Here is a 16088-nt window from a genome sequence, read left to right as displayed (position 1 = left end):
TGTTCATTTGTTTCAAGTCATTTGAAATGAGAAGAAAAAGGAATGGAGGAGAGGAGCCTTGACAGTTTTTCTTTGCTCTTGCAAATGAATAGCCATGTTCAGGGTAAACAAGTGCATTCATAACACGGAGAACATAACAGTTTAACCAGGTTTTTAAAAAATGGCTTTAAACTTGAATTATTTTTAACTTGTGAATAACAGTTGCTTTTATGGCTCACCAGGAGAGAGCCTGATAATGCTCTTGCTAATGTTTGTTTCGTGTGCTAGTTGCAATAAAGTAAAATCAGAAGGTAAGAGTTCCAGTGAAGGTGTTAATGTTTATCTTCGTTGTCCAGCACTGCATTTGAATTCTAATAGCACTTCATGCAGTATAGGTAAACACTGAGTGGATTAATGCCTATCTTATAGCAATAAGAATCAGTTCCTCCAGACTGTAAATACTAGACTACAGTTTGAACTTACTGACAAGTTATTCATAGAAATATCTAGCTGAGACAGTTGGGGCTGTTTTTTTTTTGTTTGTTTCATTTTTTTTTTTCCTTAGTATTTGTTTACAGTGTAGCGGAGTATGTTTTATTGCTGACAAAATGTCGCTACCCATCCCTTTCTCAAGCTCTTGTGCAGCACATAGCCTTTCGCTTGCTTCAGTTACGTTGACTGACCAGGTAATGAATTTTCATGATGAATCGTGTGCAAAAGGTCTTGTTCTGTTTCCTATTATATAGGAATGTTGTGCATGCAAAAGCACAGTTGCTGAGTTAGGGTGGTTTTCTTTCTGCTCTTGTTGTGGAGAACGCTTATTCAATGCTTCCGTAACCCCCAGTATTTCACAGCTTTCCCTTTTCTTTCTGTACTCAAGGGCTCAGTATTAGAGATCCAACATCTATCAGAGGATGTCTGCATGAAATAGTCTCGCAGCCAATCAGTGCCACTCCTAATCTGGCAGGATAAAGCTGTGTATTCCCTTCTACTCCCGGGGGCTGCCTTCCCTGCCTGTGCAACTCCCCACCACCTGCCAAGAAAAGGCCAGACTTGACTCAGTGATACAGTGGTATGGGAAATTAGGCAGTGGACTGCCAGGCTCATAAAGGCAAACATGCTCAGATTAAATGGAGATGTTCTATGATTTGTGCTCCTGAGGAATCTGAGAAGTCTCTCTATATGAATTGCAGTCTCTGAGCTGGCTTGGTAGGCTGCGTGATAATACTTGTCTCTGATGACAGCAGGCATCTAACATGCCGTAGGTCTAACTGTCTCAGGCAGTGCGCTTTCCTCCTGGTATTGGTTTCTGGGAAGGATGTGCTGTCACCATTTTTGATGTGTGTGTAGAGAGCAGAGGTCTCCTGAGATAAGGTTGTTCATTATGCTTCCTGAAGATCCGTTAAATTTCTATCAGTGCAATGTGATCCACTCCTTGGGTAGATACATTGTTTTCTGAGCCTTTTCTTTAATCCTAACCTCCACTTCTGCGTTGTTTTATTATTATTTTTAATCTACAAACATCAAGAAGGTAGAAATACGTAAGTAGTAATAATGCAGGATTTTCATGCAGAATCTTGCACTGACAAGATGAAAAATTATGCATTCTTAATGCATAATACCTAGTATGTATAAGCCTTGATAAAATCAGACCTGATTCGTATCATGTTGCTTTGTATAAATTTGCTGGATTTTGGATGCAGTGCTCTATTTTTAAAAACACATCAATATTGTGCTAGTATTTCAAGGTGGTCATTAGTATTATGCAGTAGTAACTGTAACAATTTTTATTTCAGTTGAGGTTGTTTAGGTTGCTTTGTCTAAACAATTAAAAGAAAAAGCTAGGTTTAGTTATGTAAATGCAGTTGAAGTAAATCTAAACATCAAGATATTGTATCTGAGATCTGTGTGTATGCTATGTAGTAGCAGCGATTGAATTTGTGAGTTTGTAAAAAAAAGTGGGGTATTTTTGTGCATAACAATAATGTTCTATGTATACATATTCTGTGCTATATTTTTAGCTGCAGTAATTATTCAGAATTACTCTTTTACTCTGAAATGTTATTGGCTGTAGAAAATGACTTGGACATTTTTTTAGAGTGAAACTCCGTAGTATTTGTAGACAATTACACAATGCAATTAATGCAGAAAGTTCTTCAGTAGATATTGTTTCTGTGATAGAGTATGTAGTGCATTTTACGGACCGTTTCAATCTTCTTGCAGTCTGAGCATCTGGTGAGCAAATTAATTAAATTAGAATTTATAATTTCGGAAACCAGATTTTCTTAAAATCCATACACAGCCCAGCTGATAAATCTTTTCTTTTGGGGTTATTTCACACATGCTTTGTGATTGATAATAGCGGTAATGGTAAATTCAGATTATTATATAGATGAGATGCAGATATTATCCAGCTAAACACTGTTCACATCCCTTAATAGACTCAGTTCTCATGTGTTTGATCACATGAAATAATTGTGCTTATTTTGTCAATGCAGGTGATCTCTGACCTTGACGTTTGTTTATCTTTTGAATGATACATGTTCTGTGTCATGATTACCAATAGCATCTGGGAGACTGACAATATTTAGATGCAAATACAGCAGTGCAAGCAGTGCATGTTTGTGGTCTAGTTCAGCAGCATGTTTGTGACATGAGTCACATTTTAATAATTGGGAGGGCAAATTACATGACAGCTGTCTCAACAGAGAAAATACGAATTGTTTGCATTGTTAATTGGTATTTCTCTTTTTAATTACTGCATGTTTCAAACAGTACGTTTTTTGGCACTTTTTGAAGAGCTGGAACATGTGTTTGTTAAAAAAGAGGAGCATACCCTCTGGTAAGCTTTCAAACCTAGTGAGTTGTAGATCAGCATTTTATGTGTGGCCATTGTAATACCAAGAGGGAAGGGGGATTTCATTGTATTGTTCTCTAGATTCCTTGAGAAAAGGCTCTCAAAGGTAATATTTGTTGCTCTGTACATGTTAGTGCTTATATTTAAATATATTTTTGTAGGCTTAGTACTAAATTGTAGTGATTTGTTAATTTGAAACTTCTATTATGACAATGCAAGAACACGCAGTTTAGGGTACTTTTAAGAGAGGATTAATACATTGTTCCCAGAATGGTAAACATTAGCAAAGCTGAGAGTTTGTCTGAAACAGACAAACTATGGACTGCGCAAGTGTATTCCTTGGAATCCAAAGTGTTGCCCAGGTCTTAATCAGACTTGTGTTGTCTAGGCTTTAGGGGCAAGCTAAAGTTATCATCAGTGGTATGGGTGTCTTCTGCTACTCCTTTTCACAGGGTGAATTTCACTCTGAAATAACCTCAGATGTAAATAGTTGCATTAGTAAGGCAAGAAACAGTGTCATCTTTACAGTTGTTCTTGCTTTTAAGAACAGTCTAAAAAATTCACGTTTCAAGATTGGTTAAATCCCTTTTGGGGACAAAAAGCAGGAAAAGTAAAGCTTTCTAAATAATAGAGTTTATAAGTAACTTGGATAAAGTGGAGTAACAAGTGGCAATTCACTGTTATAGCTTTGCTTTCAGGATCCGAAGAAAATCTATCATGTTAAAAAGTGCTTAGAAATGAGGAAAAAGAATGCTAGAGACAACATTAGTATAATAGAAGATATTAAAAATGTTATAAAACATGTTCCAAGTACAGCCTTTGATTGAAATTTCTGTGATCTGTGTAACAAAAAGATGTCACAACCTCTAAATATAAACACAGGATATGGGTGAGGAGAGAACGTGTAGCTAGGTCAAGAATCCATATTACTGAGATATAAGGAGTGATATCTACACAGGTAGAAGTCATAGGATTGTCACAGTTACTGCTATTTTTCAGGGTGGGTAACTTGTATAGTGCAAAAAGGAAAAGATCTTCATGGTGTTACGTTACAGAAATAGGACAAGTTAAGGGTACTAAGATTTTGTCAAAAAAAACAAACCAAAAACCCTGCATATTAAGAGGCAAACAGACACTCAAAACTGTTTCAAACATTCAAAAGAAAATAGTGAAATGCCTATTTTTTGTCTTCACAAGGTTTATCATTGATTTATGTATGTATACAATATATTTTATTTAATGTAAATAGGATAGGATTTGGAGTACTCAAGAGGTGTATCTGTACCTTTCCTATTGAAAAGAAATCAGGTGAGTTTTTGTAAGACTCTTGAAAAACTGTTTGCCAAGTCAAAATTCACCTTCTAAGGAAGAATAGCCCTCAGTGAAGAAATCGTTGTAGTCAACTTTTGTGAAAGAAGCAGATCCATAGCTCCCCTAGAGTAGCTCACTTATAGGAGCAAGCAAAATTTCAGCTGTGACAAAACAAACCAGAAAAGATCAGAAGATGTTCCCACAGTAAGACACCACTCTCCACTTTGAATGAGGATACTAAAGGCTGGTAGATTACTTGTATAGCATTGCCACAGCAGGGCTCAATCAGATGCATTAATGTGTTCAGTCTTTTTTTTTTTTTTAATGACTTCCTAACATTTGCTTGAATGTATCAACCTTGCGTTCTTTCCCTTAAGAAGTGTGGTCTGAAGGAAGAGATTCCTTTTACCTGATTTCACACATCAGTCATCAAGGTCTGAGCCTTATATACTCAAAATGTAGTCTTTCTGCAGTCAGTGGAAAGAGGTAGTCATTTTTAGGTCATGATTCATCTAAGCTACTTTGGATAAGGAGAATTCCATTCTAAAAATGGCTATTTATTTCCTCAAATTACAGAAAGACCCCTGAGCCATTAGTTCTGACTTAAGCATCTGTGTTTGCTCAGATGAATCCCACCCAAGATGGTCTCACAGAGACTGGGTACTTTGTTCTTCCTAGAGGTGCAAATCTGTTTACAAGTGGAGTGTGACATTATACTTTGAGCACCTTACTGGTTTGAGACATAATTTAGGACGTTCAAAAGTGGACATGTGCTTTATTCTAAGTAGACAAAAAGCCATGTACTTCCCATGGTGATTATTTAAGTACTACCTCAAACCCTTTGTTGTTACACAGTTTCAGTAAAGCTTAGGGCTGTCTAGGTATTCCTTTGTTTCTAGCCCCATGTTATTTTTAGTTAAAGCTCTTCTAATGTAACCTTTGAGTGTACTTTCAGCTTTGAGGTTCTCGGGAACAGTTGAGAAAGTGCTTTGACATCTTGATATGGTATGCAGTTGTCTATTTTGTATTCTCAAGATATATTTGACTTTTACTTGAGAGGATCAAGAAGTAGATAAACCAAGCTTGAGCTTAAATAAGAGTTTGCTTAGATATTCATAATGACAGAAGAAACTTTTGATTGCGCTCAAAACTTTGAGGGTACAATCAGTATGTAAAAATACATGGAGTGAGCAATTGCCTGCAATGGAAAAGATTGGTAGACACTGCTTGAAGAAAGTAAAATTCAGCTTAAAATTTAACTTGCTATGCCTAGCCTTTAAGAAACTTCCTAGAGCATTCAGATCTACTGTTTTTTTTTTAAATTCTCCTGTAAGAAACACTGAGCTGTGTCTCTTGGGAATTTAAAGTAATGCCAGAATAAAGCATTAGAAAATACACTGTAGCAATTTATTCTTCACTGGCAGATCCGGAAGCTAACTTACCTAGAAGGTCTTTCCCAGCTCAAATTCAAACAAGTTTGTGATTCTGTGATTGTGAAGAATAATAAGCTTCCACCATTAAAGGTCATCTTTTTACTTCATGGTTAAGATGACACCAGCTACTGCTGCTTTTTGTCTTCAAATATCTGAATACGTTTTTTTATCACTTGATTCTGTTTCTGTAAAAAAAAATATAATCCTTTTGCATCTCTTCCTCCCTTTTCTTTTTTTCTTCCCTTCCTTCTCAAGCAGCTGTCCTGTTTGGTCAGCTGTATCTCTGCTCTGCAGTCTTAAGGAGCTGTTTGTTGTTTTCAGCCACAGATTTATCTGAATCCATCAAATTAGTTCCGAGAGACTAGTCTGGATATGGATTGAATACTGAGGCACCAGGTGTAATGGAGCATTGCTTACAATGTTTAATCAGCACCCGTATGTAATTTCTTGGGATAAGGATGGGGTCCAGCTGAGAAGGCTGCTACTAAACAACTACTGAAAGAATTAATTGGCAACTTTTGAAGTGCCCATGAAATTGTCAGAGATATGCTCTGCAAAGATAGGTATGATTTTTTTCCTCTATAGCTTTTAACAGGCAGAGAGTTGTTTCTGAAATGCATCTGGCTCTTTGATCCAATGGAGTGACTTAGTATTTCACAGTAGACCAAGAGAGGCTGTGTGATGCAATGGTATTTTAAGATTTAAGGATTTAGGTTTATCAAAGTGGGGAGTATAAGTCCTCATTTCCAGTAAGGTAGGGAAAGGGGATTTAATGGTTTTGTGTAAGAGTAATTCAGTATGCCATTTGTGTTTGAATATATGCATTGCTGAAAACAGCAATATAGGTTGAACTTTATTGCATGCTCCTGATTCTCATACTCATAGCCTATGAACCAGAGAGAATACATCTCCCGTTGGACAGCATTGCCATTCATGGAGTGGTAGCAAAGTTTTAACATAAGCGAGGTATTCAGAAATACCAGATGTATTAGTTTCCATAGGGCTACCATATATCTAAGCATTTCCAGAACCACGCTGCCTTTTTCTTCCAGGGAATTTTGTAAAGTGGACAAAAAGAAGTATTTGGTAGTTTGTCTAGGATTGCAGGTGTCTTGGCATTCTGGATAGAGCAATAGCTGTAGGTGACTAGAAATCCCAGAAGAACAGCCACTGCTCAGGCACAGATCAGTTGAATATTTTTTTCCAGCATGCCAGTCAAAAATTAAAAGCAACAGAAAAGGAGGCTTAATAGCTCCCTAGGAAACAAAATATCAAAGGTATGCAAGCTCTCTACTATTTTCAATTAGTTTTTCTCTTTCTCAAGAGCCTCATAAATTTCTCTGTCTCATTAACTGAAAAGTTTCCTTATGCAAGAAAACTATTTAAGGTCCATATAGATGTCCTTGCTTTTTTTGATTAAATTATATTTTCTTGCCCACTTTTTCCATAGTATACCTAGAATATGAGAATATGTGTTCTGTCTTCCCCTTCACTTGAAGCTCAGTGCTGTCTTTTTTCTTATATCTGATCTGAATTGTTGGCAGGTTCTGCAGAGTATGTGTCTTTTCTTTTTTCCAAGGTAGCTCTTTTGTTGCGCATGCAGTCTAATAAATCATTACACTTTAAAGTTTACAAATATGGCAAACTATTTAATATGTACGTAAAAAAAAGGAATATTCATTCTTCCTATTGTTTCCCAAACATAAATCTGAAAAATACTGTTTTCGTGAGGAGACATTGTATATACTTCAACAGTAGAGAGGAACATTCAAAACAACTTTGGACAGAAATGGAGAAGTAGCCCAGTGAAACTAGAGATGGAGCTGAAGTAACTATTCAAGGTGGAATTTGTCCAGCGCAGCACCTCTGCAGAAGTGCTGTAAGGTACCTTGAAATGTAAACATTTTATATAGCGCTAAAAAGTTTGCATATACAGCAGTACAGCATTGGGTAAGATAACCAAATTTCATTTAGGTCTGATGCTCAGTTTTGTATTCTGGCACAGAGTACTGTGCTTGCAAGAGCACTGTCATCCTTCACATCAAATCTTTCAGGGAAACTGTAGTAAAAGGCTGGACTGAAGTATCTGTAAAAAAAATATAGTTTGTATTCCCTTTCTTATGCTGTCTTTATCTCTCATGCTTAATGGCCAAAGAATCAGATGATGGAAGAGAGAAGGCATTCCTGTCTGGCACTGGTTCCAAGTTTGAAATGAAACTGACACTAATAGCTCTAAATTCTGTGCATAGCCTGCACAGCATTCAGCCTTTTGATATAGGTTGCTATGAAAGATGAAAAGGATTTGAGAGAGCCAAAAGGATTTGAGTTGCTGTATGAGTTAAAGCAATGGTTTCTGAGAATATTAGGATCCAGAACAGCCTCCTTTTACATATATATATATTTATTATTTTTAACTTTACTTGCTAAATCATTGTGTGAGCCACTGTTAACCTGTGCATTCAGTCTGAGGATGTAGAGACACAATCAGCATTGTGCTCTGTAGAACAGCACTGCAGGAGTGTAAATATCAGATTCCACCCTCCCCCCCCCTTCTTTCATGTGTACAAATCTGAAAACAAATATTTTAATTTGCATTGGCTAGAGCCAGGAGCAATGCAAACAATTCTAATTCTGTCCTCATTGATAATGTGATGACTCCAACACAGCATTCTGTGCTGAAGAGGTTTTTTTCGCTTTGCAGAGATGCAGAGGATAGGATGACACCACTTACAGAAATAATAAAAAATGTTTCAGGCACACAAATGAAGTATCGTCTTTGGACTTGTTCATATTTGGTCGCTTTTAATCTGAGTAAACAACTGAATTGATTAGAGAGGGCTGTATATGCTGCAGCTTTTTGCATTGCTGTGCATCAGGAGTGTATTTGGACCAGTTTTACTGCTGTTTAGATGAGAATTAATTTTGCATCAGAAGACATAATTCTGTAGGCAAGCCTCACTGCTTAGAGATATTTTGTTGGCTTATCAGCTGCCTTCTCAGGCTGCTTTTATCTGTTGCAGGCAAGCCTTTCTATGGCACTGCTATCATACATGTCTGCAGAGAACAGATATTGGCTTCTTACTCTGAATGCTGGCTAAAAGCACTGCTCTTTGGCATTGCTCTCAAATCCTCTAAGAGTCAACATCATTTTCTTTTCCTGATAACTCTTTGTGTGCCTGATCATTATGTTTGCAGTTAGACCCATACAGAAACCCTAAATGCTTTCTCCCTGTAGGAAAAGACTACAAAGAAAGCTAAGAAGCTTTCATCATTAGAGGTAAGGTTTTTTTGATGCCATTGTAAGGCTATTGGTATGGGTAAGTTATTATAGCCATACTGGGAAGAGGCTTCAGAGAGCTTGAGGATGCTGGCTGCTTCCTCAAAATCGTGTCAGTGTAAACTTTTCAAGAACTACTTGTGTTGATAATAAGGGTAGTACAGAACCAGGTGGCTCTGGTTGATTATCAGAACATGATCTGGTGGTGTTCCTCACTAGTCTATGAGTAACTGTAGCTCATAGTGAAGTGAAACAAAAAATTGTCAGGCACCTTTCACCTGAGTGAAGCCCACCCGCATTTAGGCAAGTAACAGAGGTACCTAACCAGAAGCTTAATGATTACCCTGAATGCCTTCCATAGAGTGTCTCTAGAGGAGGAAGTCACTAACCCTCAGTCAAAAATATTTATGTGAAGTATTTTCCTTATTGTGGTCTTTAACAAGAAATTCTAAGGATGCTCTTAGCTTGGATAGCTTGCTCACTTCCTTTAAACCTGTGGCTGCAGTTCTGAATGCTTAATCTGACAGACTATTTTGAGTATCTGTAAATTATTAGATTATTATTGAATGGTGACTGTTAGGAGTCTATTAAGGGAATATAATTATAAAAGGGCTCTAATTCATCTTGTCTTTTACATTTTTAGGTGACCTAGTAAAATCTGTGCTACTTAGTGTGTGATTAGGATTTCTAGGACTCTTTGGATATTTTATTCTCTGATTGTGTGTATGTTAAGTACCACTAAAATGTTGAATAATAAACTGGGTGCCACTGTAAAAAACAAAACCAAAAAACCAGCAACAAAACAAACAAACCAAAAACCAAACCAAAAAAAAACCCCAAAGAATTGCCAGCCAAGAGCATTTTATTACAGCTGTTTGTTTGAAAAGGCTGAAGACCATGGAACAATGTGCTGAATGGAATGAGCAAGAATTGCCACCCTGTGCTTTGCATGTTAAAAGTAATGAGGGCAGTCCAAACAAAATTATTTGCATTCTGTCCAACTTTGCTTGAAAACACCATACAGTTCCACAGAATAGCTTAATTGCTTAGTATAGTATAATTGCCAGGCATGGGGAGTAATATAATCTACATGTCTGACCATGAAATGAACCAGAGAAGCTGCTTTTTTTTTAACAGCTTGGTTTGGACTTATCTGAGCTTTAGAACTGTTATAAGTGTAAATCCAGATGTTGATAGTTGCAGTAGTATCTCATGTTTCATTTTCCTGCATCGTGGTGTTACGGACTTGTGGGTTTTGCAGATCCCCAAAACCATCAAATGGGGGGAATCATAGAATAGTTAGGGTTGGAAAGGACCTTAAGATCATCAAGTTCCAACACCCCTGCCATGGCTAGGGACACCTCACACTAGACAGAGCTAAACTAAATCAGAGGTTGTGCCTGTCAAGGCCTGGGTAGGGGTGGGAACAGCCTGTGCCTGACAGTGATGTCTGACTCTGTCCTGCTGCACCTTGGTCACTGTGGAAAGAAGATGAGAAGAGCTGGGTGTACTTGGGAAGTTGAATCTAATAAAAATTCAAAGTTTACAGGAGTTTTAAATAGTGCAGTTTTAATGACTGCTTTCTGTTTTCCGGGCAGTTAACATCCATTACAATTTTGTTATTTATTTCACTGACTTCCCCAGGATGCTCTAAATAAGGAATAGAAAGATGCTGTCCAAGCATTTGATTCGACTGTGGTGAGTGCATTTGTAATATAATGTGTATCTGTGTATTTTCAGGAGGAGGTGATTCTCAGTAGTTTAGAATAGCAAGCAAAATTGGTTATACGCTTAGGTGATACATATCAGGCTAAAGCTGTGTTTAGGAAACAAGCTTCTCTCTGGGTATGTGTTCTCTCATGTTCTAGCTTCGTGTACGGTTGTTTATATTCCTGTGATTTCACAAGGCAGGTGCATCTTCTGTTTGCTTGTAGTTATTTTTTGCAACTGAATTGTTATTATTGCACAATTAGTCCTTTGCTGATATCGTGTTCAAATGTATGTGAAGGTTAATATGGATAAGAATAGGTGCCTCAATTGTAGTATTAAAAATAACTACAATTGTATTCCTTGTTGGAACACTCTTAGGTATGAAGGAGAAATTATATGACAGGGTAAAATGCTGTCAGTGTTTCTTGTATCAAGATCAATCCCTTGATTTTGTCTGCTTATTGAGTTTATCCCACCCTTGTGGAATCATCCAACATGTGGTAACAGCTTAAGTCTCCTATTTGTAACTGGATCACAAAAAGAAAGGTTGCTATTTTAGTAGTGAGGTTAGGCATCCTTGTTTGGTTTTTTTTTTTTTGTTTGTTTGCATGGTTTTATCTGGTTTTGTTTTAATTCAATACTATCATAAAAAGAACAGCTCTCAATGGACCATAGCATGTTTTGCCTTTAAGTCCTGGGTGAAAAATGCAAATGTGAGAATACTCAGAGAAATCCAAGGTGCCATGAACAACCAAGCCAAAAACTAAGCAGTAGGAGTTGTTTGGTAAGGCATGAGCCTAGTGACATCTTCTGTTAGTAAACATAAGTGGCTTCCATTGCAAATGCAGAAGGTTAGTTCATATCCTCATAGAAACAGCTGTCGCACTTGACTCTCAGTTCACAGGCTTTGTTTCTGAAACTCAGGTTTATGCACCTGGGAAAAAAAAAATCCGTCCCCCTAAAAAAACCCCACAACCAAGAAACCCTAACAAAACAAAGGGAAAATGAAACAACCCACAGTAGATCCTAAATATGGATTTCTTTCTTTGGAAGCAAGCCTCAGCCATCACGTTTACGGTTTTTGGCCTAAGTATAAATCAGTTACAATAGGGTAACACTTGAACCTTAGGTCTGATTAAAAGACAGCTGAAGCTGATCGTAGTATCAGTAATGACTCCACTGAAGTTTGAATTTTATTTTTTTAAGAGAAAATAACCTTTTCAATATAATTTTATTAGAGACAGACTGCATGACCTAGCATGCACAATTCAATATGCTATCTAGACATATTTCTTATTGCATATGCATTAGAGAAGGTATGTTGTGAACGTTATGCGCTTAAAATGAATTCAAATGATATTCAAATTAGGTTTGTATGGACTTCATCTACTCAATTAATTCAGTTTAAACACAATTGGCTTTCAATTGCACTGAAGGCATGAGTATTTTATGATTGTATTGTCAAAAATGGCAGAAGAGGCACTGGCTCTTTCTCTTGCTGTTAGCAGGATTTTAACTTTCTGGCAGTCTAATCTTGTTTATAGTTTTGTTTTGTTTTGTTCTCCCCTGCCTTTTGCACCCTTCATGAGACGTTTTGGGGGGAGATAATTTTTAGTTTGTTTTTTTTTAAGCTGTCATAATATCTAGGACTTCGTATTCAGACTATGTTTTCCCTCTCTGCCCCCATCAATATTAGTTTTTGAAGGCCCTTGAGTAGGAAGTATGTGGTGATGATGGAAAATTTTAATCTATGCTGCCTTTAGTTAAGTAGTCTTTGTTCTTCTATTTCCTTTAACTTTTCCTTCATGCCTGTAGTTGAAATTCACTAGCTGTTCTCAGTGAGCACCCTGTGTGCCCACTGTGATGTAGAGTGGGATAAGAGTGATCATGCAGAGGTTCCTCCTACCAAATATTAAATCAAAAAACAGTATTAGTTGCTTTAAAAAAACCCTGAACAAAATAATAATAAAAAAACCCACCCAACCAACGAAAAAAAACACCCCAAATCCAGAATCCCAAGTCCAAACCCACCAACAAAACCAAACCACCAAGATGCCAGAACCATCCCTACCACATATACACCTGAGGAAGACAGAAAATAACTTACAAAGAGAGAGAGCAAATGGCAAATCAATCCTAATGATTTATTTATTTATTTTTTTTCTCAACAGGTTCACAGTCAGGATGTAACCTTCTGTAAAATGGAAACCTGTGAAGAAAGATAACAGTTGGAGTTAAAAGTAGCCGCTGAATATTTCTCTTCTTAAGCATCAGCTTATTAAAACGCTATGTTGATTTGGAAAGTCCCGAGAGTGAACTGCAAAGTTTTCCTCAGCTCAACTGATGGGTTTCTTAGTTATTGTTCCAAGTCACTGATGTTCAGAGATGATGTGTGATGGAAAAAACACCATGTCTCTGTGTTTGTAGCCCCTGATTTTTGGATTAGTTTGCTGTATTGCTGAACCGATTTAATTTTGAAGGGCAAGGAGTGAATGTGATGGATTTATCTTCAGAGATGAACAAACATGGAAGGAATCCAGTAAGTCATAAGCTAGAAGATCAAAAGAAGGTAAGATTATCTTTAATTATATTTAATTATATTTAAACCACTTGCAAACTCTGTGATGATTTTTAGTAAACTAGAAATTAACATGCTTTTGAGGATAGTTTGCTATGCTTACACACTAATGCAGTACTGTGAACTGTGAACTGCGGTTATGGGACCCTGTTTCTTCATTGTCTAGGAATTTTCTTTCAAATACTGCTTGATTGCCTAGTAATTTCATATCAAAAGCTCCATGAATTTGTCTAGCAATTTGTCTGGCAAAACCTTTACTCATTATCAATGCTGAGTTCATGACATAGGCCTGCTGATCCAAAGTAAGTATCTAATGTCAGCCTGAGACAGTTCGAGATCTTCATCTTTTACAGTGGATGTGTGGATAGACCCTTCCTATTGTATCCTACCAGTAGATTTCTATAATTTGGTTTTCCAATAATTTGTTGTGCTTCCAGTTTTACTCTTCAGTACCCAAGGCATTTTAACCATGTAAATTCATGCTTCCACAATACAGAAAATCCTTTCAGATTTCCCTTCTGCAACAGGGGAAGGGAAATCTGCCCACTTCTGCAACAGACTGTCTCAAAAGCTTCATCTTCCCAGTTCATCTCCTTTACTTACTGCTGCTGTGGTCTGGAAATTTTTCTAATGTTTCTTTAATAAACCGCGATTTCATGCTTTTTAATACCTTTGGGTCCTCCTTCTATTTTCCAATGTTTTATTCGTATTTTGGAATTATGTTCATAGATTTTCCCGGGGGAGTTTGGTGGGGGTGGGGGGTTGGGGGAAAGGTGGGTTTTTTTTGTGTGTGTTTGCTTGTTTAATTTCAGTTTATTAAAACTTCAAAACTCTGTAATACTTCTTGTGCCTGGGATCTAATGTAAGATTGCATTGGATGACAACCAGCAGAGAGAGTGAGTTCTGGTGATAGTGTTCTGTGGCTGAGATGCGCTTCATACTAGGCCTTAAAATGAGATTTACTGATCTCTTTGAATAACTGCATAGATTCAGGGGACTGTTAGTGTTCAAATCGTGTATCAGAGTGCAGGTTATGTACTTTATTATTGAAGAGGTTTATGATAAATGCTGCTGGGTTGGGTCTTTTTGAATTCTGGAATGAAAGCTGCTTGCTAATGTTTTAAATAATTTTGATCTTGTTTGGGAAAAATAAAAATTAGAAGAATTTATGGGCAACATAAATTAAACAATTTTTAGACCTATAAAATCAGATACTTTGTTTCAGTGCCCCAGAGATTTATATGTATTAATCTAAGTCATTTGATCACAGCTAATAGGTTTTTAAAGTGCAGAGAATTGCAGGAAATATACCCTGATAGAGCATGTGATGACGTTATTGTGGAAATACATTCGGCCTTTGAACATTTTTTTTATAATGGAAAAATCACAGAGGAGTGTGATGGGAGATAACCAGTTTAGAGCATGGGGCTTTCTCCAACTCATAATTCCAACCCTTCTGTGACACAAAAGAAAAGCTGAGAAATGTTAGCATTAGTCTTACCATCCAGTGAACTCTTCTCTGAACCATTATTGTCTGATGTGGAATAGAGTATGCTCGAGTCCCCTCTTCCCCCAACCCCCTCCTTACTCAAAGGGATTCTTTTCCCTTCATGTCTAATACCTGCAGATTCACTTCTAGAGACTGACTCTTCAGATTGCTTAGGAGGAGAATGTTTTTTTCAAAGAGGATCTGTTGTACCTCAAGGTCAAATGTTTTCTTTAAGCCAATCTGTGGGTATTTTATCCAGCTGTAGAACTGCGCAACAACCACTGAAGGCTCTGCAGCTCCTAAAAGTCTCTGTTCCTGTGCTGTGGCTGATGCTAGAGTAAATGTAATGATAATAAACAGAAATGTAGTTAGTTTTCCTTCCATTCAGAAATCCTTACTAGTTATTTAGTATCATTCATTGACTTTATTATAGAAGGTTAATATTTTAATAAAAAAAGGATTTAAAAGTGATGGGAAAACACAACAACCAATAGTAATTTGGCTGTCTCTTTATGTTGTGTTGGTTGTAAAGCAAATTTTGAAATATGCTAGATGGAAATGAGTGAAATAAAAATGGACCAATCTGAAATATTGGCTGACTTACTGGTTGACATGGATGCCTTAGTGGCGCTCTGCCTGGATCAGACCAGGCAGAAGTCAAGCTGAATCTCTTGGATAGCTCATATTCTATCAACAAATGAAAAATCTTGTGTTCTGGAAGGACTCAGCTGTTGTATTGCTGCAGAATGTATTGTCACTGGACTGTTTTCTGCATAGTGACTTTAGGAGAAAATAGTGGAAAAAAAAAACTAATAAAGGCTATAACACTTCTTAGTTTTAAAAATTAAGATTGTGGTTTGGCATTTAAGTTTTCTACTAATTTCAGAGTTTATATATATGCAGTATAGTTACTTTCTTATGATCTAGATTTGGGCCTAGGCAACTATGTTGATATAATTTTTGTGGGTTTAGCATATGAACTGTCATGTCCATAGGACAATTGGATACGCTTCTTACCTCAAAGCCCATAAAATGCTATCATCTGCATTTTAAATAGGCGCATATTCCTTTTATGGCTCCAGAACTATCAAGTTCTTTAACCTTTATGTAGCTTCAAGATGCAGTGACAGTTTTACTGATTTCTGGCAGTAGCCTGTTTGTTTGTGGGACTGGCAGGTGTCTGCGCTGATACCCAGATGTTTGATCCTCATGAGCACAAAATGAAAGCTCAAGCACGAAGCAGGAGCTTTTGGTAGCTCTGTGGAAGCAGTAGTGCAACCTGTGTGGTTGAAGTGTTGGTGAAAGGAGGGAAACAGGCTACAGAAAGCGCAAAGTAGAAAAACTAGGGTCATTGTAATGAATTAATATGACCTCCTACAGAAAGCAGGTACAGGCCTTCCCTCTACAAACTCTTCCAACTGAGTGCGAAACCTCATGAAATTGGTTATGAGCTC

At 37.1% G+C, this 16088-nt stretch overlaps 1 protein-coding gene across 3 annotated transcripts in view; it reads left to right on the top strand.

The window, feature by feature from the left end:
* The window catches only part of NAV3 (neuron navigator 3), a 543191-nt gene that overhangs the window by 130848 nt on the left and 396255 nt on the right, over positions 1 to 16088 (top strand). For all 3 annotated transcript variants that reach the window (XM_061454721.1, XM_061454723.1, XM_061454722.1), the window contains exon 2: positions 12739 to 13136. In XM_061454721.1, coding sequence (XP_061310705.1) covers positions 13065 to 13136 — 72 coding nt within the window. In that variant the 5' untranslated portion in view covers positions 12739 to 13064. The remainder of the gene's footprint in view (positions 1 to 12738; positions 13137 to 16088) is intronic.

Source organism: Pezoporus flaviventris, unplaced genomic scaffold, assembly GCF_033815535.1.
Source record: "Pezoporus flaviventris isolate CSIRO_AGI_PZ_B2104156 unplaced genomic scaffold, CSIRO_AGI_Pfla_v1 ptg000016l, whole genome shotgun sequence".
NCBI classification, from domain to species: Eukaryota; Metazoa; Chordata; class Aves; order Psittaciformes; family Psittacidae; genus Pezoporus; species Pezoporus flaviventris.
The sequence above is the reverse complement of the archived record's forward strand: the minus strand, read 5'-3'. Positions and strand labels throughout refer to the sequence as shown.